The 25267-nt window shown below is 42.9% G+C and overlaps 1 protein-coding gene across 1 annotated transcript in view; it reads left to right on the top strand.

Annotated features, from left to right (window-relative positions):
- LOC139381436 (zinc transporter 6-like) overlaps positions 1 to 14518 on the top strand; it is an 83372-nt gene extending 68854 nt beyond the window's left edge. Inside the window, exons 11-15 of the mRNA XM_071124952.1 lie at positions 7981 to 8100; positions 9040 to 9142; positions 9781 to 9828; positions 12150 to 12218; positions 12874 to 14518. Coding sequence (XP_070981053.1) covers positions 7981 to 8100; positions 9040 to 9142; positions 9781 to 9828; positions 12150 to 12218; positions 12874 to 13440 — 907 coding nt within the window. The 3' untranslated portion in view covers positions 13441 to 14518. The remainder of the gene's footprint in view (positions 1 to 7980; positions 8101 to 9039; positions 9143 to 9780; positions 9829 to 12149; positions 12219 to 12873) is intronic.
- The last annotated feature ends 10749 nt before the right edge of the window (positions 14519 to 25267 follow it).

Below are 25267 nucleotides of genomic sequence, written 5' to 3'. Positions count from 1 at the left end.
GTGTCCCCCTCCCATAGTACAAAGAACCTTGGACAACACTGTTGTTCTCTGCAAACATCAAAGCAGTGACTCACTCCTGCAGGTTCATGCTCTACAACATCCGTAGATTACGATCCTACCTCACACAGTAAGCGGTGCAGGTCCAAATCCAGGCACTTGTTATCTCCTGTCTGGACTACTGCATATCGCTGTTGGCTGGGCTCTCCGCTTGTGCCACCAAACCCCTGCAACTTATCCAGAACGCTGCAGCCTGCCTGATGTTTAAGCTCTCTCATGTCACCCCACTTCTCCACACACTCCACTGCCTTCCAGTCGAAGCTCGCATCCACTACAAGCCTGCATCCACTACAAGCTCGCATCCACTACAACTTTCCTACGGAACAGCAAGAGGGACTGCCCCTTCCTACCTTCAGGCTATACTCAAACCCTACACCCCAACCCAAGCACTCAATTCCGCCACCTTTGGTCTCTTGGCTCTCCCAACCCTACGAGAGTAGTCCTGGCATCCCAATGGTGGGACCAGCTTCCCCCTGAAGCCAGGAGAGCAGGGTTCCTGCCCATCTTCTGAAAACATCTAAAACCCTACTTCTTCAAATAGTTAAAAAAAAATAATCCCACAGCATCCGTCTTGCACCCCCTTTCATGAACTAACACTCGCACTTGTCTCCCCCCCTTTACTAGCGCTGACTTTGCTGATAGCTACTTTATTGAGGAAAAATGTGCTTACTATGAATGTGATATGTGGGTGTCCGTCCCACTTAGCTGTCTTAAGATGAATGTACTCTGTAAGTTGCTCTGGATAAGAGCATCTGCTAAATGACTAAAACATTTCAAAATGTATGTCAAATATGACATGGGGTGTAGTATTTTTTTCAGCAAGATGTTAGGGAGTGGCTTTTTCAGGGAAACATATTGGCTTAATCGATTGAGCTTCTTGGAATTATTGTAAGGTATCTGGACAGCAAGGGCCGGTCTCATGCCATTTCCAATAGATGACAATGACCCCCTCTGGCGAAACCTGCCTGTAGAGGTCAGATGTGAAACTCTTATCTTCCCTTTCAACCTCCTCCGTATAGTGCTGTGTGCCCTTGCCCTGGGGTTAAGACCTGATGGATACTCTCAGGTCAGCCACTTCCTGGCCCTCCCCCTGGAGACCCTGTGCAGGGCTGGGGAGAGGCTTGACAATGAAACTCCACCCCTCTTCCCTCATATAGTAGCTTCCAGAATGATGAATCGCCTCATTTGTTTTGTCTGAATAATGGATGTTGGTGGGTTTTGTTTCAGTCCAGAGTGTTGAGATCACTTTGCACCTCTACTTTCTCTGCTGGTGCCCCGGTCTGGATTATGCCACTCAGGAAGTGGAATATGACAAAAGGCTGAGTCATGTTTGGAGTTGGAGGACTCAATTGAAAAAGAACCCTCCCTTACCTCCTAATGGGTTATGTGAATGAGCTGCTGAGGGTCATGTTAAACAAGCCTCTAACTCATTGCAGGTCCAGCTATATTTTGCTTTCCATTATGCAGGCGTTCCCTCATAGCTATAACACCCTGATCTGAAATAATATACCAGTAGCACTCTATGAAACAAAACTAGACCTAAATAAGATTGATTCTCATCTATTCTAAAACCCCAAATATTATTGAAGTGGCTTTCTGTCGCATTCCATCCTGAATAGTAAAAGGCACGTACAATCCCACCCACTCTCCAGGTTACCTAGGGCAAAAGCACCTAATATACATTTTAACAAATTTATTGAAAATTAAATTACAGAAATATATCATTTACATAACTATCCACACCCCTGAATCAATACATGTTAGAATCACCTTTGGCAGCCATTACAGCTGTGAGTCTTTCTGGGTAAGTCTGTAAGAGCTTTGCACACCTGTATTGTACATTATTTGCACATTCTTTTTAAAATTCTTAAAGCTCTGTCAAGGTGGTTGTTGTTAGCATCTAGACAGCCATTTTCAGGTCTTGCCATAGATTTTCAAGCCGATTTGAAGTCAAAACTGTAATTAGGCCACTTATGAACGTTCATTGGAAAGAAACTCCAGTGTATATTTGGCCTTGTGTTTTAGGTTATTGTCCTGCTGAAAGGTGAATTTGTATCCCACTGTCTGTTGGAAAGCAGACGGAACCAGGTTTTCCTCTAGGATTTTGCCTGTGCTTATAGCTCTATTCTGTTTATTTTTATCCTAAAAAAAATCCCTAGTTCTTGCAGATGACAAGTATACCCAAAACATGATGCAGCCACCACCAAGCTTTAAAATATGAAGAGTGGTACTAAGCGATATGTTGTTAGATTTTCCCTAAACATAACACTTTGTATTCAGGACATGAAAGTAAATTTATTTGCCAAATGTTTTGCAGTTTTACTTTAGCATACTATTGCAAACAGGATGCATTGAATATTTTTATTCTGTACAGGCTTCTTTCTTTGCACACTGTCATTTAGGTTAGAATTGTGGAGAAACTACAATGTTGTTGATCCATCCTCAGTTTTCTCCTGTCACAGCCATTGAACTCTGTAACTGTTTTAAAGTCACCATTGGCTTCATGGTGAAATCTCTGAGCGGTTTTCCTTCCTCTCCAACAACTGAGTTAGGAAGGATTTGAGGAGTTTCTCCCAATCTTCTCTGCAGAACCTCTCAAGCTCTGTCAGGTTGGATCGGGAGTGTCGCTGAAAAGTTATTTTCAGGTCTCTCCAGAGATGTTCGATCAGGTTCAAGTCAAGGCTTTGGTCAAGCCACCTAAGGACATTCCGAGACTTGTCCCGAAGCCACTCCTATGTTGTCTTGTCTGTATGCTTAGGGTCGTTATTCTGTTGGAAGGTGAACCTTCGCCCCAGTCTGAGGTCCTGAGTGGTCTGGAGCAGGTTTTCATCAAGGATCTCTGTACTTTGCTCCGTTCATCTTTCCCTCAATCCTGACTAGTCTCCCAGTCCCTGCCACTGAAAAACATGTCCACACCATGATGCTCCCTCCACCATGCTTCACCATAGGTATGGTGCCAGGTGTCTTCCAGACGTGACGCTTGGCGTTCAGACCAAAGAGTTTCATCTTGGTTTCATCAGACCAGATAATCTTATTTCTCATAGTATGAGTCCTTTAGGTGTCTTTTGGCAAGAGGGCTGTCATGTGCCTTTTACTGAGGAGTGGTTTTTGTCTGGCCACTGTACTATAAAGGCCTGATTGGTGGAGTGCTGCAGAAATGGTTGTCCTTCTGGAAGGTTCTCACATTTCCACAGAGGAACACCGGAGCTCTGTCAGAGTGACCATTGGGTTCTTGGTCATCTCCCTGACCAAGGCCCTTCTCCCCCGATTGCTCAGTTTGGCTAGGCGGCCAGATCTAGGGAGAGGCTTGGTTGTTCCAAACGTCTTACATTTAAGAATGATGGAGGGTTCTGTGTTCTTGGGCACCTTCAATGCTGCACACATATTTTGGTACCTTTCCCCAGATCTTTGCCTTGACAAAATCCTGTCTCTGAGCTCTACGGACAATTATTTCACCTCATGGCTTGTTTTTTTTTCTTTGACATGCACTGTCAACTGTGGGATGGACAGGTGTGTGCTTTTCCAAATCATGTCCAATCAATTGAATTTACCACAGGTAGAATCCAATCAAGTTGTAGAAACATCTCAAGGATGATCACTGGAAACAGGATGCACCTGAGCTCAATTTTGAGTCTCATAGCAAAGGGTCTGAATACTTATGTAAATAAACTATTTCTGTTTTTGTTTGTTTGTTTTATAAATTTGCAAACATTTCTAAAAACATGTTTTTGCTTTGTCATTATAGGGTATTGTGTGTAGATTAATGAGAGGGGGGGGGGGGACTATTTAATCAGTTTTAGAATAAGGCTGTAATGTAACAAAATGTGGAAAAGTCAAGGGGTCTGAATACTTTCCGAATGCACTGTACACCATCCAAAGTGTAATTAACTTTACCATTCTCAAAGGGACATTCAATGTCTGCTTTTTTATTTTTACCCATCTACCAATAGGTGCCCTTCTTTGCGAGGCATTGGAAAATGTCTCTGGTCTTTGTTCTTGAGTCCGTTTTTGAAGGTCACTCCTTGACTGAAGGACCTTAAAGATAATTGAACAGAAATGAAGTAGTCATTAAAAAATCCTGTTAAACACTTATTGCACACAGTGAGTCCATGAAACCTATGTGATTTAAAGCACATTTTTACTCCTGAACTTATTTAGGCTTGACATAACAAAGGAGTTGATTACGTATTGATACTATTATTAATAAAAAAATAAAATTCATTTGTAAAAATGTATAAAAACATAATTCCACTTTGACATTATGGGGTACGTTGTGTATGCCAGTGACACAAAATCTGAATTTAATCCCTTTTAAATTCAGGCTGTGTTAAACAACAAAATGTGGGAAAAGTCAAGGGGTGTGGATACTTTCTGAAGGCGCTGAATGACAGAGTAAAGTTCTGATTGTTCTGAATAGAAGGCACAGTGGACAGGATGTCCCGGACTACTTTGACTCATTGTTTCATTATCTGCTTTAATCGTGTCATCCGTGTCTCTGGGCCTCACCACCCTCCCTGATGTTTGGTGGGTAGACATTATATAACCCTCGGAGCTAGTCCACTGTGTACTATTATTTGGGCAACAGCGTTTAGCCTGTATTTATAGCCGACCGACATCATATCAAGTGTTTGTATGTCTCACCGTAATCCCACAATTTCTGTCTCCAGTGGGTGGGATTATGCAAACTGTCACTCTGGAACAAAGCTCCCTCTATCCACACAGTGTTCTCTCTCTCGCTCTCTCTCTCTCTAGGCAGCGCCGGACGCACAGACTGTGCAGACAGACGGTCGTGGAATCACACGACCCTGTCCCTAGTACTCAAATTATATCAATGCAGAGGGGAGATTTAGGAGATTATTGGGATTGTAAATCCTGCTCCCCCCCAGCCCCCCCCCCCCCCCCCCCGCCCCAATGTTGGCTTCAAATTAAGTGACCGGAGGTTGATGGGTTTTCTTTTCTTTTTTAAAGATAATGCCTCTTTTTTTTATTGTGTCCTTGTTGGACATCGGTGGACTAGTATCCATGCATGTTTAATAAGAGGTTGACATTGGACAGGGGTGCAGTTTAAAAACACTATATAGAATTCATCTTCTCAGTATTTATCTAATCATGACCTATTTCAAATAATATTATGCCAAGATCTGAATACATCACTGCAGATAAAAAAAAACAGGGCTAAATGTCATGATTTCACACTGGCTAAATGTGAGTGAACTCATTGCCCTCTACTCCCCCTACTGATGCTGATGAGTATGATGTGTGGTCTCAGACACTGCGATCCCCAGTGTTGACAGCACATCTCTTCATATCATATCATCACGTTTACTCTGATGGGTTACCCCTTCCTAATGCACTGCATTAACATCTCTGATTAAACACACATACCTGATCTGTAAAGCATGCACACTGCCTCATCACCACACAACTGTAAGATCCTGAGGGGGTTCCACTCACTATAGGGATCTCGTTTTTCTTTTTGTGAAATGAGAGCAATGTATTTATTTTAGTCACATGCTGAAAAGCGACACACATGAATGCTTAATTGTACATGAATTGTATCACAACGGCATAATGAACCGCTAGTCATTCGAATTAGATCAGACATTGGTCATTTATGAACAGGACGAAGCACATCCCAAAAATATAATCTGATCTAAAAACACACCACGTAGAGAGAACACGGGATGAATGCATACATCCATCTGTCTGTAAAATAATACATTGAAGTGTTGGTGCCCAAGAATATACACTACATGGTCAAAGTATGTGGACACCTGCTCAACGAACATCTCATTCCAAAATCATGGGCATTAATATGGAGTTGGTCCCCCTTTGGTGCTATAACAGCCTCAACTCTTCAGGGAAGGCTTTCCACTAGATGTTGAAACATTGGTGCGGAGACTTGCTTCCATTCAGCCACGAGCATTAGTGAGGTCGGACACTGATGTTGGGCGATTAGGCCTGGCTCGCAGTCTGCGTTTCAATTCATCCCAAAGGTGTTCGATGGGGTTCAGGTCAGGGCGCTGTGCAGGCCAGTCAAGTTCTTCCACACCGATCTCAACAAACCATTTCTGTATGGACCTTGCTTTGTGCACAGGCACATTGTCCTGCTGAAACTAAGATTTCCCTTCACTGGAACTAAGGGGCCTAGCCCGAACCATGAAAAACAGCCCCAGACCATTATTCCTCGTCCACCAAACTTTACAGTTGGCACTATGCATTGGGGCATCCGCCATTCCAGCCTGGCATCCGCCATCCCAGATTTGTTCATTGGATTGCCAGATGGTGAAGCGTGATTCACCACTCCAGAGAACTCGTTTCCACTGCTCCAGAGTCCAATGGCGGCGAGCTTTACACCACTTTACACCACAGCCGACGCTTGGCATTGTGCATGGTGATCTTAGACTTGTGTGTGGCTGTTCGGCCATGGAAACCTATTTCATGAAGCTCCCGACGAACAGTTATTTTGCCAATGTTGCTTCCAGAGGTAGTTTGGAACTTGGTAGTGAGTGTTGCAACCGAGGACAGACGTTTTTTATGTGCTCGGCAGTCCCGTTCTGTGAGCTTGTGTGGCCTACCACTTCGCAGCTGATCCATTGTTGCTCCTAGCTGTTTTCAATTCACAATAACAGCACTTACAGTTGACCGGGGTAGCTCTTGCAGGGCAGAAATTTGCCGAACTGACTTGTTGTGAAGTTGGCATCCTATGACGGTACCACGTTGAAAGTCACTGAGCTCTTCAGTAAGGCCACTCTACTGTCAATGTTTGTCTATAGAGATTGCATGGCGGTGTGCACGATTTTATACCCCTGTCAGAAACGGGTTTGGTTGAAATAACCGAATCCACTAATTTGACGGTGTGTCCACATACTTTTGTGTATGTATATTATGTATTAGTGTTTCATATTTCATAAATTCTAACATCAGTAAAAAAAAATGTTTCTTCCACTATTACAATAGAGTATTTTGTGTAGATTGTTGATGAAAAATGGCATTCATTTTAACCCCACTTTGTAACACAACAAAATGTGGAAAAAGTCAAGAGATGTGAATACTTTCTGAACACACATTGAACAACACAGCAGCTTTTCAGTATGTTTTGTTATTTCCTTATAACCAAAAGTCGATGAAGAACGTTTGTTTTCCAAAATTTGTGGTCGTGGTCGAGGGGAATTCTTTCATATGACATGAATACCGACTCGGAGTATCAACCATGTTTGACAGCCATCGTCGATGGTGACGGCATCGTAATGTTACAAACAATGATTTAGCAATGGTTTAGTACAAGCATTTCGCTACACTCGCAATAACATCTGCTAACCATGTGTATGTGACCAATGATTTGAGCATATTTAAATTTGACTGCACCTCTGGAGTCTGGCAGCGCAGTGAGCACACCAGCCACCTTGAACATCTGATGAAACTGGCTGTAATAAAGCCTTTTGTGGGGAAAAACTAATTCTCATTGGCTGTGCCTGGCTACCCAGTGGGTGGGCTCCCCAAGGGGGCTATGCCCTCCTAGGCCTACCCATGGCTGTACCCCTGCCCAGTCATGTGAAATCCATAGATTAGGGCCTAATGAATTTGTTTCAATTGACTGATTTCCTTATATGAACTGTAACTCAGTAAAATCGTTGAAATGTTTTGCATTTATATTTGTGTCTAGTAGATTGTTATTACAATCACTTAGTCTCAGCATTATTAATATTTTAACTTTTAAGAAGATGTGTATATTACAGGTGCTTTCTGTGAGTCCCTGTCTTGGATTGTTTGTGTGATTTCTTTGGTTGCCCTTTGGTAATGTGTGTTGTCACTTTGGTAATGTGTGTTGTCACAGTAACTCTAACAAGTTTAGACACGTTTGGAGCATCACCACAGGGTTGAATGGCTCAGTATTTTATTTTTGTGTTTGTATGTTTTCAGCCTGTGTGGGATTATCCCTGGTCTCAGCAGTGTCCTTCTGCCTCGTATGAATCCCTTTGTCTTAATCAACGTGGCCGGAGCTCTCTCACTCTGCATCACCTACATGCTCATTGAGATCAAGTAAGTCCTCCCCTCTGACATGGTGTAATGGAATTAGTTAGTGGATTCGGGGAAGTTTATAAATCAATATTGTTGAGGAATAATATGTACTCTGAATTCTGTTCCCACAAAGCCCCCATTATCGACCTGATGTGTGTTTGACATCCCTCTTGTTACTTATCAACCTCCATGATAACTCTTGACATAGAGAGGGGGCGATAAACCGAAAATGATCGACACCGACCACTTATCGTGGGCATTTGCTGATATCGCTCATAATGATAAGTTGCCTATACTAGAGAAATGTGAACTTTGAAATGAAATAAGTCTGCTTATATGGAAATAGCCTTGCACTAGCTGCTCATAGGGCAGGAGCCAAAAGCTAGTCTATCGCACCCTTAATCTATCTCCTTAATGCGGCAGGTATTAAGGACTGGGCGGCAGGTAGCCTAGTGGTTAGAGTGTTGGGCCAGTAACCGAAAGGTTGCTGGATCGAATCCCGAGCTGACAAGGTAAAAATATGTCGTTGTGCCCCTGAACATGCATGTTCCCTGGTAGGCCGTCATTGTAAAAAATAATTTGTTCTTAATTGTCTTGCCTAGTTAACCTTTATTTAACTAAAAAATAAATTTAAAAAATCCTGATTGCCAAGCAGTGACTCATCAGGTGCCATTTTTACAGTCTTATGACTTGGCCGGGGATCGAACTCACAGCCTTCCAATCTCAAGGTGGACACTAACCACAAGACTGAGTTGGTGATTGTTATATGGATGATTGTGAATACCGTTATGGTGTACATGGATGTTATAAACGTATCGTTATCATGATAATTCAGTCAGTTTATCGTGATATGGATTTTTGTCCATGTCTCCCAGCTCTATCCTGACAGCTATATGCTCCTAACTTTATAACGTACTAATAGTATCTATTATGAAGTACCTGATGATTCTCTCTCTCTAGTAATTACAATGCTGTGGACACAGTTTCGGCGGTGGCCATCGGCCTCATGATCTTTGGCACCATGTATCCTATGAGTGTGTACAGCGGGAAGGTGCTCCTTCAGGTAGGCTATCCAAACATGTCCACAGTCTAAGTTGAACTGGATCGTTGATTCTCTGTAGGATGTGATGTGGATCGCACAACTTTACTGTAACTCAACTCAACACTGTAAACTCTTGGAAAGCCTGAGTTATGTTCTGTCCGGATTATGTTTGGTTTACAGTGGTTCTTCCTATAAACGTTGCAGCACGTCATTTAAATGTCAGCCATTGTTGCCAGAATGACACAATTTACCACCATCTACCACAAACAGTCGTGGTATAAGCTCAAAACTTTTAAAGGAAGAAGCACTGTTGGGGCGGCAGGTAGCCTAGTGGTTAGAGCGCTGGGCCAGTAACCGAAAGGTTGCTGGATCGAATCCCAGAGCTGTCGTACATAAGAATTTGTTCTCAACTTACTGTTAAAAAATACGTTCAAGAGAGCATGTTCTGGGATGTTTTTGCACGTCAGCAGTCAAGTTTTGGACTTTTAAGAAGCAAAGGCCACATCATCATGCTGATGCAGGAGACATTTTGGGACTGCATCAACAGTGGACTAATGAAAGAAATACTAAAATAGTTTTTCTGTGGATTTTCTGGAGCACTGTGTTTTGAACAGAGACACTCTGGTGACTCACACCTGGCTGTGTTCTGTCCTCTTTAGACCACTCCCTCCCATGTCATCGGTCAGCTTGACAAACTGCTCAGAGAGGTAAGAGCACTCAAGTGGGGGTGATGATTTTGTTTAATTAACCATTGAAATAGGATGGGAGGTCAATTAAGGACGGTTTTAACGAGGTGGTATACAACTACGGAAGTTACTTTTTTGTAGCTAGTTAGTAGAACTTAGGCAACGGGTCTGAAGAATTAACGTAGCAAGTTAGGTGAATTAGGAAAGGGGTTAGCTAAAATGCTCTTCTAACCTGCTACAAAAAGTGACTTCCGGTCATAGTTGTACTCCATCTAGACAAAAGCAATGAGGACAACCCTAGTGAATTGTGGAGCGGAGATAATCCTAACAATAAAGTCAGTTGTACAACTGAATGCATTCAACTGAAAGGTGTCTTCCGCTTTTAGGGCTGCCTTAATTGACATCCACGTCATCGGCACAACAAAGTGTAATGTAATGTCCAAATGGAGCTAAAGTTAGACATGAAGTACAATGTTAATAACGAGGCATATGAAGTGGAATACATGTAAATTATTTACATAATACGGGATATTTACACAGTCATCAAACCGTTCACAGAAAACATTTAAATAATGATTTTGATGGTCCAACAACTCTGGAGTTGTTTGGCGCCGTGGTTGTGGAGGGCAAAGTGCTGGAAGCGAATGGGAACCTCTCATTTTTGCTCCTAATGGCAATCAGTGATGCGTTTGCTGAGGGTTGTCCTCTTTCCTTATTTTCAAGCACGTTGCACTCGCTAAATAAGGCAGTTGAAATGTGTTGCGTGTACCAAGTGTATTGAAGCCAATTTTTGTTTCTGTGCTTTATATGTATATATTATTGAAGTGTATTTCACAGTGTGAAACAGCTTGCAATGAATCCCTAACATGTTTTAAAATATATTGTGCCCCTTGGGATCCTATTGTGCCACTCTAGCAATATTATAACTAGAGCCAGTTATAGTTTTTTCAGACCATGGGCGTTGACTGGGACTGGTCACCTCATGGCAGAGACTCTGTTAGACACCTACAGCGATTGTGGCGCGGTCTGCATTTTTCATGATGCGGTCAGATCCCGCAGGTTATTTGGAAACAAACATCTTTCTGCTTTGTTTGCCTTCCTATTGTATTAAAAGCACCTCTTTGTCGCGTTTTTCACACACCCTCAGAATTTCGCTGCTTCAAGTTCAGTAGCCTTCCTCTCCTAGTTGGGTGTGCAAGATCATGTGCGCCAACAGTATGTGTGGTTTCAGTGAAGTAGAGTAGGCTGCCTATGCATGGGCAGAGAATCACGTGGCTAAAGCCCGACTGATATATTTTTTGGGGTCCAATACTGATTCCGATGTGTTTTTTTGTGTGACAAAACATCTGCCGCTATATCTATCATCTTCCGGTTGTTTTACTCCAGGGAAATTAAACCGATATAGCATTAAAAAAAACTATATCGGCCGATTTTAATATCGGGCTCTACACGTTGCAGTTATTGTTCCAAAGGAAATTAATTTCAATATGATTAGGCTATAGTTTACTAGTGTCTGTAAAGTAATATTGGTAATGGAAAGAAGTGTAGGGCCCTCAACCAATGTGAGTCCAGGTGCAATCAAAAAATGTTATAATTGAAAAGGCGCAATGCATAGGCTACCATCGTGAGCATTGCGCCTTTTCCATAAATATGAATTACCCATTTATTTGTCTCTGCCTGCAAATCGTCCTGCTCCTAAAGGTAGGCTACATCCTATATGCAAAACGTAGCTAAAAAAAAAATGCAAGTGTCCGCCCTCATAATTTTTGCTGCTTCAGGTTCAGTATCCATATGTGCAAGATCAGGTGGGCATGTGGTCTCAATTAAATAGAGAAGGCTATAGCCTATGCATGTGTGGAGAATGATGGGGCAGTTATAATTTCCAAGGAAATCTGATTCATACGATAGTTTATTACATTGCCTTGAAATAAGTACTGATCAGCCCCATCTGAAAATTGTCCTGCTCCTTAAAGGTAGGCTATAAAATGTAGCTCAAGAGAAAGTGCAAGTGTTCACACTGCTCTCTTCAAACTCCATCTAGCCTGTTGGTTGATATAGCCCAGTAATACCTACCGTTAGCCTAATATAATGGGCCATGTGACATAAGAATCTTAGGTATTTTTGCACATTTTGATACTGCCTATAGGATGCAGAATTGCTGGGACCATGGCTGGCAAGTAAGCCACGTCACATACGCCTAAAATAACATTGCGGGACGGTGGTTGGGTTCGAGACCAGTTGGAGCGGGTGGGAGTCAGACAGAAAGCCAGCGGGAGCGGGCAGGAGCAAACCTCTAGACTGTATGTATGTATGTGTGTAAAACAGTACTTGTCTTCCATCAGGTCTCCACTCTGGATGGGGTCCTGGAGGTCCGTAACGAACACTTTTGGACGGTGGGCTTTGGCTCTCTGGTACGTCATCATCGTTCTGTCCCTGCTGTCTCCTCATTATACCCAGCAGACTCCTAGCGTAATGCGTCACGCTCTGTTTGCTCTGCCTCTAGGAGAAGCAAGGCCATGTTCTTTGATTCCCATTGTGAAGACAGAGTAGTCACACAAAAAGATGACAGTAGTCACGTCGTACTCCAATACAGGGAATATGGCATAAAGACAGAAATTGAGTCATTCTGGTTTCATTGAAACGCCTGAGATGTGAATTATTCAGACTGTGGCTCTAACAATGTTGCTTCACGTAGAATTACTTAAATACAGATTCTGTCTGTTCTGCTGCTACGTTAAATCTCATTCAATAAAATAACACTTATTTGCACTCTGCATAATAGCAGGATAATGTCATTACGCAATTACAGCATCACTGCTGTCATATCGATAAATAGACCAGCTTCTTGGCTGCACTTGTAAATTCCTGTGTAGACTAAGTTTATACAGTGGTGTTGCTGCTGTGCTCAGTTGTTGTCACACAGTTCTGGGTTGCTGCCACACTGTTCTCTCCAGATTGTATGCCCTAGTAGAGCTAGAGGGAGAGAAAGGGAGAGAGAGAGAATGTGGAGTAAACACGCAGACTGACTCTTTAACTCCTTGTCTCCTCCACCGGCTTTGTGTGCAGGCTGGCTCTGTCCATGTCCGAATACGCCGGGATGCCAACGAGCAGATGGTGCTGGCCCATGTGACCAACCGCCTCTTCCCCCTTGTGTCCACGCTGACGGTTCAGATTTTCAAGGATGACTGGATCCGGCCTTCCCTCATGGCCGGAGTGCTCCCAGCCGGCACACTCAGCCCCTCTGACCACGGGGGCCTGTCTAGCTTTGTCCCCCCTCCCCCCAAATCCTCTGAGGACATGGACCGGCTCACCTCCACCCCATCCAAACTCAGCAGCCCACCGCCAGAGTTCTCCTTCAACACCCCAGGGAGGCATGTCCAGCCCATGGTGCTTCCCAGCACCCAGCACCAGAGGCCCTACAGCATGGGCCTCAACTACGGTGCCTCCCCCTACACCAACATGCTCAACCAAAACCTAGCCCGGCCGGGGAGTGAGCTGGGGATGGGTATGAACCTGGGAATGGGTGTAGGGATGCCTTCATCACAACAAGGTTTCAGAACTGCCTTAGGCGCAGCGCCACAGCGATTTGGAATCAACCCTCTTCCATCACAGTACAGCCAGTACAGACCCTGATGTTTAGAACAAAAGGTATAGAAGTGGGATATTCAGAGAGAGAATATATTATGGTATTTATTTTGATGGGACCAGGACATACATTCTGACCTTTGGTGGATTTTCTATATTTTTTTTGTACTATTCTTCAAAAAGCAAATGACTTTGAAATTAACTGTAGGCATGTGTTCTGTATATGATATGCCAGTTAACATTTTTCTTCTGATTGGGAATCGTGGAGGAGCTCTATGGCTTTTGTGTGCTTTAAACCATTAATTGACTTTCGTGCTCATAGGACTTGAATGTTTGATTACATTAACTATTATTCCCTTGGTAAATGGTCATCACAAGATGGTCAGCTCAGCCGTTCCTACCTGGAGTAATATTTGTAGGTAGAAAACGGTGACCTAATGCAGGGTCAATACATAATGGGGTAATTAGACTCGTATGTTTTGCCCCATAACTGCTGCATTAAAGGCATCACTTTGTTACACTAATGTTTCTTAATGCCAACCTCATTGTGAAGGAGTGGTCTGTATGTATTTTCACCTTTAATGGAAAACAAAAACTGTCATTTTCCGTTTCAGTATAGTCTGCAATAAATTAAATGCAAATGTACTATACTTGCCCTATTATTTGTCACTTTAACTTTATAGGTCAATGTCTATTGAAATACTCTCCAATGGGTTTGGCGACTCAGCGTGGGACATTAATTATCCTAGGCATATAGGCCTGTCTGGATCGGAGTTTGGGTATAAGAAATGAGGTAGGCCTACGTAAATGTTCCAACATAATATCCTGACCGAAGCTTTAAGACGTTGAGTAAAAAAGACACCTGGGATACCTGTGAGTGTTGTTGAGAGCGAATGTTGAATAGTGAAGAGGACCATAAAGAAAATGTAAGTGTGGAATGAAAGTATGCCGTTTAATTTAAAACAAATCTGATTTGTATTTCTCTTTTTGTTTTAATTCATGTTAACAGTAATTCATACAAAGTGTGTTAAACTAATTTGGACATTTTAATTTATTGGCAATTGGTTAAATAAAATCAGAGCATAAGACCATAACTAAAGAAATTGTAATTTTCCATGAAGAAAAATTGTGACTTGCAAGAAGTTAAAACTTTTGATTGAGATGTTGAGTGAATGTTGAATAGTGAAGAGGCCCATAAAGAAAATGTAAGTGTGAGATGAGTGTTTAATTTAAAAATCTGCAGTGCTAGAGCGTCACTACAGACCCAGGTTCGATCTCATGCTGTATCACAATTGGCCCAGTGTTGTCCGGATTAGGGGAGGGTTAGGCTGGGGTGGGGCTTTACTTGGCTCATCGCACTCTAGCGACTCGTTGTGGCAGACCGGACGCCTGCAGGCTGACCTCTGTCAGATGAACAATGTTTCCTCCGACACATTGGTGTGGCTGACTTCCGGGTTAAGCAGGCGGGTGTTAAAAAGCGCGGTTTGGCGGGTCATGTTTCAAAGAACGCAGGACTCGACCTTTGCCTCCTGAACACGTTGGGGAGTTGCAGCAATGAGGCAATATCAAAATTGGGGAGAAAGAGGGTAAAATACTACTACAACAACAACAAAAAATACATGCATACATACAGTACCAGTACCAGTACCAGTACCAGTCAAGGGTTTTTCTTTATTTTTTATATTTTCGACATTGTAGAATAATAGTGACGACGTCAAAACTATGAAATAACACATATTGAATCATGTAGTTACCAAAAAAGTGTTAAACAAATAAAAATAGATCTTAGATTCTTCGAAGTACCCACCCTTTGCCCCGATGACAGCTTTGCACACTCTTGGCATTCTTTCAACCAGCTTCACCTTGAAGGAGTTCCCACATATGCTGAGCCTTTGTTGGCTGCTTTTCCTTCACTCTGCGGTCCAACTCATCCCAAACCATCTCAATTGGGTTGAGGTCAAGTGATTGTGGATGCCAGGTCATCTGATGCAGAACTCCATCACTCTCCTTCTTGGTCAAATAGCCCTTACACAGCCTGGAGGTGTGTTGGGTCATTATCAAATGATAGTCCCACTAAGCGCAAACCATATGGGATGGCGTATTGCTGCAGAATTCTATGGTAGCCATGCTGGTTAAGTGTGCCTTCAAGTCTAAATAAATCACGTGACAGTGTCACCAGCAAAGCACCCCCACACCATCTCACCACCTCTTCCATGCTTCACGGTGGGAACCACACATGCAGAGATCAGCCGTCACCTACTCTGCGTCTCACAAAGACACGGCGGTTAGAACCAAAAATCTCAAATGTGGACTCATCAGACCAAAGGACAGATTTCCACCGGTCTAATGTCCATTGCTCGTGTTTCTTGGCCCATCAAGTCTCTTCTTATTGCTGTCCTTTAGTAGTGGTTTCTTTGCAGCAATTCGACCATGGAGGCCTGATTCACGCAGTGTCCTCTGAACAGTTGATGTTGAGATGCCTGTTACTTGAACTCTGTGAAGCATTTTTTGGGCTGCAATTTCTGAGGCTGGTAACACTGCTGAAGAGGATACGTTCATTAGAAGTAACTCTGGGTCTTCCTTTCCTTTAGTGGTCCTCGTGAGAGCCAGTTTCATCATAGCGCTTGGTGGTTTTTGCGACTGCACTTGAAGAAACTTTAAAAGTTCTTGACATTTTCCAGATTGACTGACCTTCACGTCTAAAAGTAATGATGGACTGTAATTTCTCTTTGCTTATTTGAGCTGTTCTTACCATAATATGGACTTGGTCTTTTACCAAATAGGGCTATCTTCTGTTTACCACCCCTACCTTGTCACAACACAACTGATTCAGAAGGAAAGAAATTCCACAAATTAACTTTTTACAAGGCATACCTTCTTTTAATTGAAATGCATTCCAGGTGACTACCTCCATGAAGCTGGTTGAGAGAATGCCAAGCGTGTGCAAAGCTGTCATCAAGGCAAAGGGTGGCTACTTTGAAGAATCTCATTTAAAATATATTTTGATTTGTTTAATACTTTCTTGGTTACTAAATGATTCCATTTGTGTTATTTCATAGTTTTGATGTCTTCACTATTATTCTACAATGTAGAAAATTGTAAAAAAATAAAATAAAAATAAAGACCCTGGAATGACCGGTTGTGTATGTACAGTTGAAGTCGTAATTATACATACACTTACATTGGAGTCATTCCGGCACAGCCAGAAGAGGACTGGCCACCCCACATAGCCTGGTTCCTCTCTAGGTTTCTTCCTAGGTTTTGGCCTTTCTAGGGAGTTTTTCCTAGCCACCGTGCTTCTACACCTGCATTGCTTGCTGTTTGGGGTTTTAGGCTGGGTTTCTGTACAGCACTTTGAGATATCAGCTGATGTACGAAGGGCTATATAAATACATTTTATTTGATTAAAACTCATTTTTCAACCACTCCACAAATATCTTGTTAACGAACTATAGTTTTGGCAAGTCGGTAAGGACATCTATTTTGTGCATGACGCAAGTCATTTTTCCAACAATTGTTTATAGACAGATTATTTCACTTATAACTCACTATCACAATTTCAGTGGGTCAGAAGTTTACATACAATAAGTTGACTGCCTTTTAAACAGCTTGGAAAATTCCAGAAAATTATGTAATGGCTTTAGAAGTTTCTGATAGGCTAATTAACATCATTTGAGTCATTTGGAGGTGTACCTGTGGATGTATTTCAAGGCCTACCTTCAAACTCTGGGAAAATGGGAAAATCAAAAGACATCAGCCAAGACCAATCTTGGTTTATCAGATCAATTTCTCACACATAATGCCTCCAGTTGCAATGATTTTTATACGAGTGCTTTTTAATTGGAGTTCGTTTCTGGTAATGGGTCTTTGGTATATTGTCTGAGGATGTGTGCGTGTCCATATTCATTATATATTTCGGAATTGTCATGATCTACTTCACACTTATCAGTGCAATTTGCCCTTTGTCAAGTATTAATTGTTTAGGCCACTGCAGCTCTCAAGTGGCACAGATCGACTGAATGACTATATAGATGATTTATTCTGTTCTGTGCCATTTCTGTTTAGTACCAGTATTTATTGGGATCCCCAATTAGCCGCTGCCTTTCCTGGGGTCCAAACAGGAAACAAAACAAAAATATATAATACTATATAATCTCCTGCTGCCTCACGAAAGAGGAGATGGCTCCTGCCCTATGAGCCGTTCCGGTTCGCACAAGCCAAGGATTCGTGCAAGGCCACCCACCTATATAATACAATAAATACATAATTACAATACAAGATATAGAAAAATGGCTGTCTCTTCACAGTACTCATTGTGCCGTAAGGTGTTCTTTTATCAATTTTTTGTATCTGTTTTTATTGCTAGTTTGAGTTACCTAGGGTAGCAGAGAGTTCCATGTAGTCACGGCTCTTTAATACTGTGTTTCCCAGCCTCTGTTCTGGACCTGGGGACTGTGAAGAGACCTCTGATTGCATGTCTTGTGTTGTGTCCGAACTGTGTGCCAGCTGCTTGAATGGTTCCAAATCCGAATACAATTTGTCAGCGAATGTCTGACTTCTAAATACAGTGTTGAAGAGATTTTGGATGTATTGATTCCATGGCACATGGTGGGTTGAGTGGTTTGCTGATGTTAACGTTGTGAACAAAGTGCCCCATGGTGGGGTTATGGTATGGGCAGGCATAAGCTACGGACAACGAACACAATTGCATTTTATCAATGGCAATTTGAATGCACAGAGATACCGTGACGAGATCCTGAGGCCCATTGTCGTACCATTCATCTGCCGCCATCACCTCGTGTTTCAGCATGATAATGCACGGCCCCATGTTGCAAGGATCTGTACACAATTCCTGGAACCTGAAAATCCCAGTTCTTCCATGACCTTCATACTCTCCAGACATGTCACCCACTGAGCATTTTTGGGATGTTCTGGATCGACGTGTACAACAGCATGTTCCAGTTCCCGCCAATATCCAGCAACTTCCCACAGCCATTGAAGAGGAGTGGGACAACATTCCACAGGCCAATCAACAGGCTGATCAACTCTATGTGAAGGAGATGAGTCGTGCTGCATGAGGCAAATGGTGGTCACACCAGATACTGACTGGTTTTCTGATCTATGCCCATACTTGTTTTTAAAGGTATATGTTGCATCCTAAGATGCTGGGTTCTTTTACTGAAGACTCCAAAGCGTACTTATAACAGACGGAACAGATTTATTTAATGTTCTCCTTCACACATTACAGTCGTCTACAGTACTCTCTACAGTGTCTTCAGCCCAACTCTCCAATACTCTCCAGAACTTTTACTGCCCTTGTATCTCGTAATCCAATCACTTCAATGCAAGAACGGAAACCCCATTATCATTTGTTAATTCAAATAACTCAACCCCTACATACAAAGCCCATTGGCTATTTGCAACCATTTTACTTCTCAACTCATTAACACATAATACAGTTCTCAATACATCACACTCCCCGGATATTCTCACTTCCTCTGAAAACATCCTTGATGAATATCATGGGTTTTCCAAAACAGTTTTTCCACTTTCAACTCATATACAACCTGTTTACAGATCCAATCGGTCCGGAGGCCTTCTGACCATTTTTTGGCCTCTCATGATGCTCTGGGCCCTCAGGCTCAGGGCCTGGCATAATCTGTGTCTCTGTATGCGTGCCTGTCACGGTCATAGTTCCCAAGTCCCAATCAGAAATGTTCCACTCTGACACATTCAGGTCTTCTCTTTCATTGTGTTGCATCATCATTTGATCCACATGCTTCTTACACAATTTTCCCTCAGTCTGCACTAAGTAGGTTACAGGACCAAGTACCCTTTTCACAACCCCGGATACCCATTTCTCTCTCTCTCCTCCCCGGTAATCTCGGACAACACTGTTTGCTCCTACTGAAACAAACGAAGACGCTTGCACACCCCATTGTCCTGTATCTTACACGGAACCCAAACCGGCTGCACAAGTACGCCATCGTGCATAACTTTATTTTGTCCCCCCACCCACACCAACCGCGATCACGACACGCAGGTTGGGGACAGGTCGAAAAGCATTAAACATTTACGGCAACTTAGCTAGCTAGCTTGCACTTGCTAGCTAATTTGTCCTATTTAGCTAGCTTGCTGTTGCTAACTAATTTGTCCTGGGATATAAACATTGAGTTGTTATTGTACCTGAAATGCACAAAGTCCTCTACTCCGACAATCGACACATAAAACGGTCAACCGAATCATTTCAGGTCATCTCTCCTCCTTCTAGGCCTTTTCTTCTCTTGACTTTATATTGCGATTTTCAACTTTCATAAATTAGGTGCATTACTGCCACTGACCTCATTCGTCTTTCAGTGGGTAGCTGCTTGTATAAACCAATGAGGAGATGGGAGAGGTAGGACTTGCAGCGCGATCTGCGTCAGAAAAATGAACTGACTTATATTTTAGCCCTTGACAATGCAGGCACTCGTTGGCGCGCGTGAGCAGTGTGGGTGCTATAATTTAATAATATAGAGTTCTAAATTTATTTTGCAACGCTCGTGCACGTGATGCGAGCGGTGTAGTCAGCCTGTTAGACTGCATGTCAGCTGAAAATCGGGGTTTATTCAGTGATAACCTTGTTCTAACCTGTCGTTTTAGGAACAACTCTGCTGGAGTTTTTCCAGTTGTGGCATATTCCTGTAGGCAAATAGTAAGTTGTCCACACTATGCTGTACAGACCGTCCTGATGGCTTGTCCTTCTCTAGAGCCTGTTTCAGATTCTGTACAAGTCGCTCTGCTGTGCCATTTGAAGCTGCATGATACGGAGCCGACTCAACTGGAAGAATGTCTCCATCTCTTTTGACACAAGCTATGGCCCATTGTCTGAAACACACCCCTCAACTAACCCATAGACTGAGAACATTCCCCGGAGTGTCTCTACCGTGTAGCTGAAGTATTACTAACACACTTTACTTCTGGCCAGCATCCGTAACTACTAAGAACAGGTGCTTTCCCATTTGAGCAAAATCTATATGGATGTACTGCCAGGGCCTCAGGCCATTTCCAATGATGCACTGGTGCAAGGTTTGGCATATGTCTATTAGACTGACACACCTGGCATCTTCTTACCATGTCTTCTATGTCTGAGTCTAACCTGGCCACCAAAAGTGTCTCCTTGCAAGAGCTTTCATTTTTGCCATTCCCCAGTGGTTTTCATGTAGCTCCTTCAGTAGATCCCTCTGTAGAGTAGCCGGCACCACCGCTCTCATACCCCATAACACACAATCACTTTCTACAGTAAGCTCATCCCTTCTCCCCCAGTAAGGCTTTAGTTCAGGATCAGTAACATGGTTAGGCCACCCTGTAAGTGTGAAGTGCTTCACTTTTGCCAAACCCTTGTCCTTAGGTATGGTAGTTTCCCTGGCTATGTCCTTAGCTAAAATGGGAAGTACATCTCAAAATGACACTCGATAGTTTGGATTGCCCCCCCCCCCCCCTCTATCTTTCTGTAAGAGCTCTGTCGTAGGTTTGTTGGGAGTAGAGAGATTCTTCATGAACTTGCCATAGTAGGTAAGTAAAGCCAGATATGCTCTGAGCTCTGTAACGTTTGTTGGCACTGAAGCCTTTGCTATGGCTTCAGTCTTGTCCTGCACTGAATGTAGCACCTGTTTGTCTATCCTGTGACCTAAGTGACACTAGACTGAAAAAACGCACACTTGTCCCTGTTTACTCTTAACCAAAGCTCTTGCAGCTCTTCAACACTGCTTCAACATTCTGTAAGTGGTCCTCCGCCGATTTCCCTGTGATACGAATGCCATCTAGAAATCACACAACCCCAGGTAAATCCTGTAATACATTGGTCCATAATATATTGGAATATAGCTGGAGCGCTTGATACTCCATAAGGCAGTCTATTCATCTGGTAAAAACCCTTCAACGTGTTTATAGTCAGGAAATGCTTTGACTCTTGAGCTACCTCCACTTGCTGGTAGGCCTGTGTAAGGTCTAAGGTGTAAGGTCTAAACTGAACTGTTTACCACTGGCTAGATCAAACAAGTCCTGCGTCTTTGGTAAGGAGTACTGGTCCACATCCACCCATGCATTTACAGTCACCTTGTAATCATGACATATTCTGACGCCCCCGTTTGTCTTTGGAACACAAACTATAGGTGCAGCCCATTCACTGTATTCTATGGGTGTGATCACTCCTTGTTTTTCTAGCTCTGTAATCTGTTTGTCTACTGTTTCTGAGTGTATAAGGCACAGGTCTAGCCTTACAAAACTTTGGAACAGCTTTCTCTGACACTTGAGTTTTGGCTTTAACTCCCTTTACCACACCCAGTTCACCACTAAACACCTCTGCATATTTATCACACAGCTGCTGCAACTGGGTCTGACACATTGTTCACTCTTAACCAATCTAATTTGAAGTGCTGAATCCAGTTCCTCCCCATTTGCTAGGACCCTTCCCGTTTGACACTAATAGAGGTGGTGGTAACACCTGAGCACCACATTTCACTTTAACCTCCAGCTGTCCCCATAACTGAATTGGCTGAGCTGAGTAAGTTCTCAAAATAACATAACATGGTTGCATTTTATGCTTCTTAAAGCTGCTGTTGTACAGCTTCTCTGAGATAATAGACATGGCAGCCCCAGTATCTACCTCCGACTTTTCCCGTTACATCTCACCATGTAAGGTTTCACATACTCACAGTCACGATCACTACACACAGTAAAAAGTCCCAAGTCCTTTTCTGACTGGTGATTTCTGACTGTGCTGGATCCTGCAGGTGTAACGGATGTGAAACGGCTAGCTTAGTTAGCGGTGGTGCGCGCTAAATAGCGTTTCAATCGGTGACGTCACTTGCTCTGAGACCTTGAAGTAGTTGTTCCCCTTGCTCTGCAAGAGCCGCGGCTTTTGTGGAGCGATGGGTAACGATGCTTCGTGGGTGACTGTTGTTGATGTGTGCAGAGGGTCCCTGGTTCGCGCCCGGGTATGGGCGAGGGGACGGTCTAAAGTTATAGGCAATAGACAGGCAATAGAAGTTCGGCCTCCTCAACTTGATCTGTTGTTCTACACCTGCATTGCTTGCTGTTTGGGGTTTTAGGCTGGGTTTCTGTACAGCACTTTGAGATATCAGCTGATGTACGAAGGGTTATATAAATACATTTGATTTGATTTGTCCAGTACCCTGTCCCCTTCACTGGATTAGAGTACGCTGTTTGAGAGTGTTTAGAAAACATGCTGCTCCCCGCAGATACTCTCCCCCTCCAAACCCTTTCAAGATGTCCGGTCTTCTGGCACGCTCTGCATTGGAACTCCTTGTAATGGCAGGTCTGCTGTGTATGTACTCTCCCCCCTCTGGTTTGCCATCCACTGTCTCTCCCTGTCAGATCCTGGTCGATGCCCCTCCCGTTTTGTGGTCAACTGATCGGTTCTCAACTGAGTCGGTGTCTGCTGGAATTTCTGCATACTTTGGGCTGTGCATTCGAAGTTGTTGACAATGTCCAATACTTTTGCCCATGTTAAATTCTCCCTGACTGCCTGCGCTTAACATCTTGCTACGCAGCTCCTTACTGGCAACTCCATAAACTAGCTGGTCCCTCAGCTGCTCCTCTAGTGCAGCCCCAAACTCACATGTAGCCGCCAGTCCCTATAGCGATGCTATATGCTCAGCTAACGTCTCTCCCGCCAACTGTTTCCTATTCCGAAAAGCATACCTCTAGCTCAACACAAAAACAGTCTCTCAGAGCTGAAATTGGCTCCTGGAAGCTAGCCACTCGCGGCTTCTTCGGCGCTACCAAATCTTTCAGCAGCGTTAACGTCTTTGAACCCACGACTGATAGAAACACCGCTCTTCTGTGGTCGTCAGCTATCTCTCGTTGGCCTCCAAAAACGGCAAAATACGCTCCTCATATGTGCTGATGTTCTCGTTAGCCTCCTGGAAACACAAACCGGTCTCACTACTGAAAAGTGCCATAACTCTCATTAGCCCATGCACCGTTTCTTCCCAGCTGACCAGTTAATTTACTAACGTTAGTTCTAGCTAACTTTCTAGCTCGTTCACTCAGTTGGTCATCAGTAGTCTGAGGATTTTGCCTCAGAATTCCGTTATCCTCGTTGCCAGTTGTTGCATTCTAAGATGCTGGGTTCTTTTACTGAAGACTCCGAAGCGTACTTATAACAGACGGAACAGATTTATTTAATGTTCTCCTTAACACATTATAGTCGAATACTCTCTACAGTGTCTTCAGCCCAACTCTCCAATACATCATTGAACTTTTACCGCCCTTGCATCTCATAATCCAATCACTCCAATGCAATAACGCAAACTCATTGTCATTGAAATAACTCAATCCATGCATACAAATCCCATTGGCTATTTGCAACCATTTTACATCTAAACTCATTAACACATAATACATTTCTCAATACACCACAGTATCTGTGACCAATAGATGCATATCTGTATTCACAGTCATGTGAAATCCATAGATAAGGGCCTAATTTATTTCAATTGACTGATTTCCTGATATGAACTGTAAAATCTTTGAAATTGTTGCATGTTACATTTATATTTTTTTTCAGTGTAAGTGCAACACGTGCTGCTCTGTTTTGGATCAACTGCAATTTCCATATGTCCCTCTTTATGGTGACTACACAACTGGGCAGTAGTCCAGTTGCGACAAAACTAGGGCCTGAAGGACCTGTCTGGTCGACTGAGATGTCAAGAAAGCAAAGAAACACCTTATCATGGACCAATCTCTTCCCATTTTAGCAATCTTTGAGTCAATATGTTTTGACCATGACAGCTTGCTATCTAGGGTTAAATCCAGCAGTTTAGTCTCCTCAACTTGCTTTGACAGAATGTCATCCAAATCAGTTTAGCTCTTGTGGATGTTTTTATTTTAAAGCCAGGTGTTATTGTTTGAATAGAGCTGTGCTTCCCAAAATGTCTACACTACCTAGAGGTGGACTAACAAGTGGTGAAAGAAGCTCTTGGTGGGGTGTTAAAAGGGCCACAGCTGGTGTGAAAACTGGTGCTAGCCCTGAGCGAACAACCCACGCCTCAGATATGCTATGAAAGCTTAGCTGTCACATTGGATGAAGGGGGAAAAAGCTACACAGTACACTGTGAACCATTCCCAGGGAGGGAGTAATTGTGATGCCAACAAATGTTATCACCTTTCACCCCAATGCCCATGGAAATGGTGAAAAAAAAGAAAGCCTTTCTGCAGAAAATGTATTGTCTGAATTCCCCTTGCTTCCTCTATTACTCATTATTTTATGCACTTTCATCCAAGCAACTTGTTATCATGTGACTCCCAACCACTAACTGTATTGCTTTACTCTCAATGTGGATTGGAATAGACCACTTGATATCATAATCTGATTGCCTGCCAGTACGTAAGAGAAGTGGACAATGCCACCACTGTGTTGGACACACTTGACCTTTTTGCTCAAGTTCACTCTTGAATAACTGTACATCATGTCTTGCTGCCCGACTGCATATCCATCTAATGCATTTGTGAAGATAAAATAGTGCATTCCACAAACTGGGAACTTACAATTATCCCACAAAATGATTTTATTTTTCTAAGCTATACATTCCCTTCATTAGACAACATCTGCCTGTTTTGTCGGAAGTGTTACGCAAATGGCTTTTCCACTTGTGACTCAATAGAGATCTCAGTGTTTGGTTCCAAATCTGAATACAATTTGTCAGTGAATGCCTGACGTCTAAATACAGTGTGGAAGAGAATTTCTATGTATTGATTCCAAGGCACATGGTTTATGAACTGGCACAAAAAAACAACACTTGATTCAACACTGAGTTTTTCAATTGAAATTATTATACAAAATTCTTGCCACCAACAGAATGCTATATAT

The sequence above is a fragment of the Oncorhynchus clarkii genome, chromosome 23 (genome assembly GCF_045791955.1).
Source record: "Oncorhynchus clarkii lewisi isolate Uvic-CL-2024 chromosome 23, UVic_Ocla_1.0, whole genome shotgun sequence".
Classification (NCBI taxonomy): Eukaryota; Metazoa; Chordata; class Actinopteri; order Salmoniformes; family Salmonidae; genus Oncorhynchus; species Oncorhynchus clarkii.
This window is presented reverse-complemented; position numbering and strand designations above follow the sequence as displayed.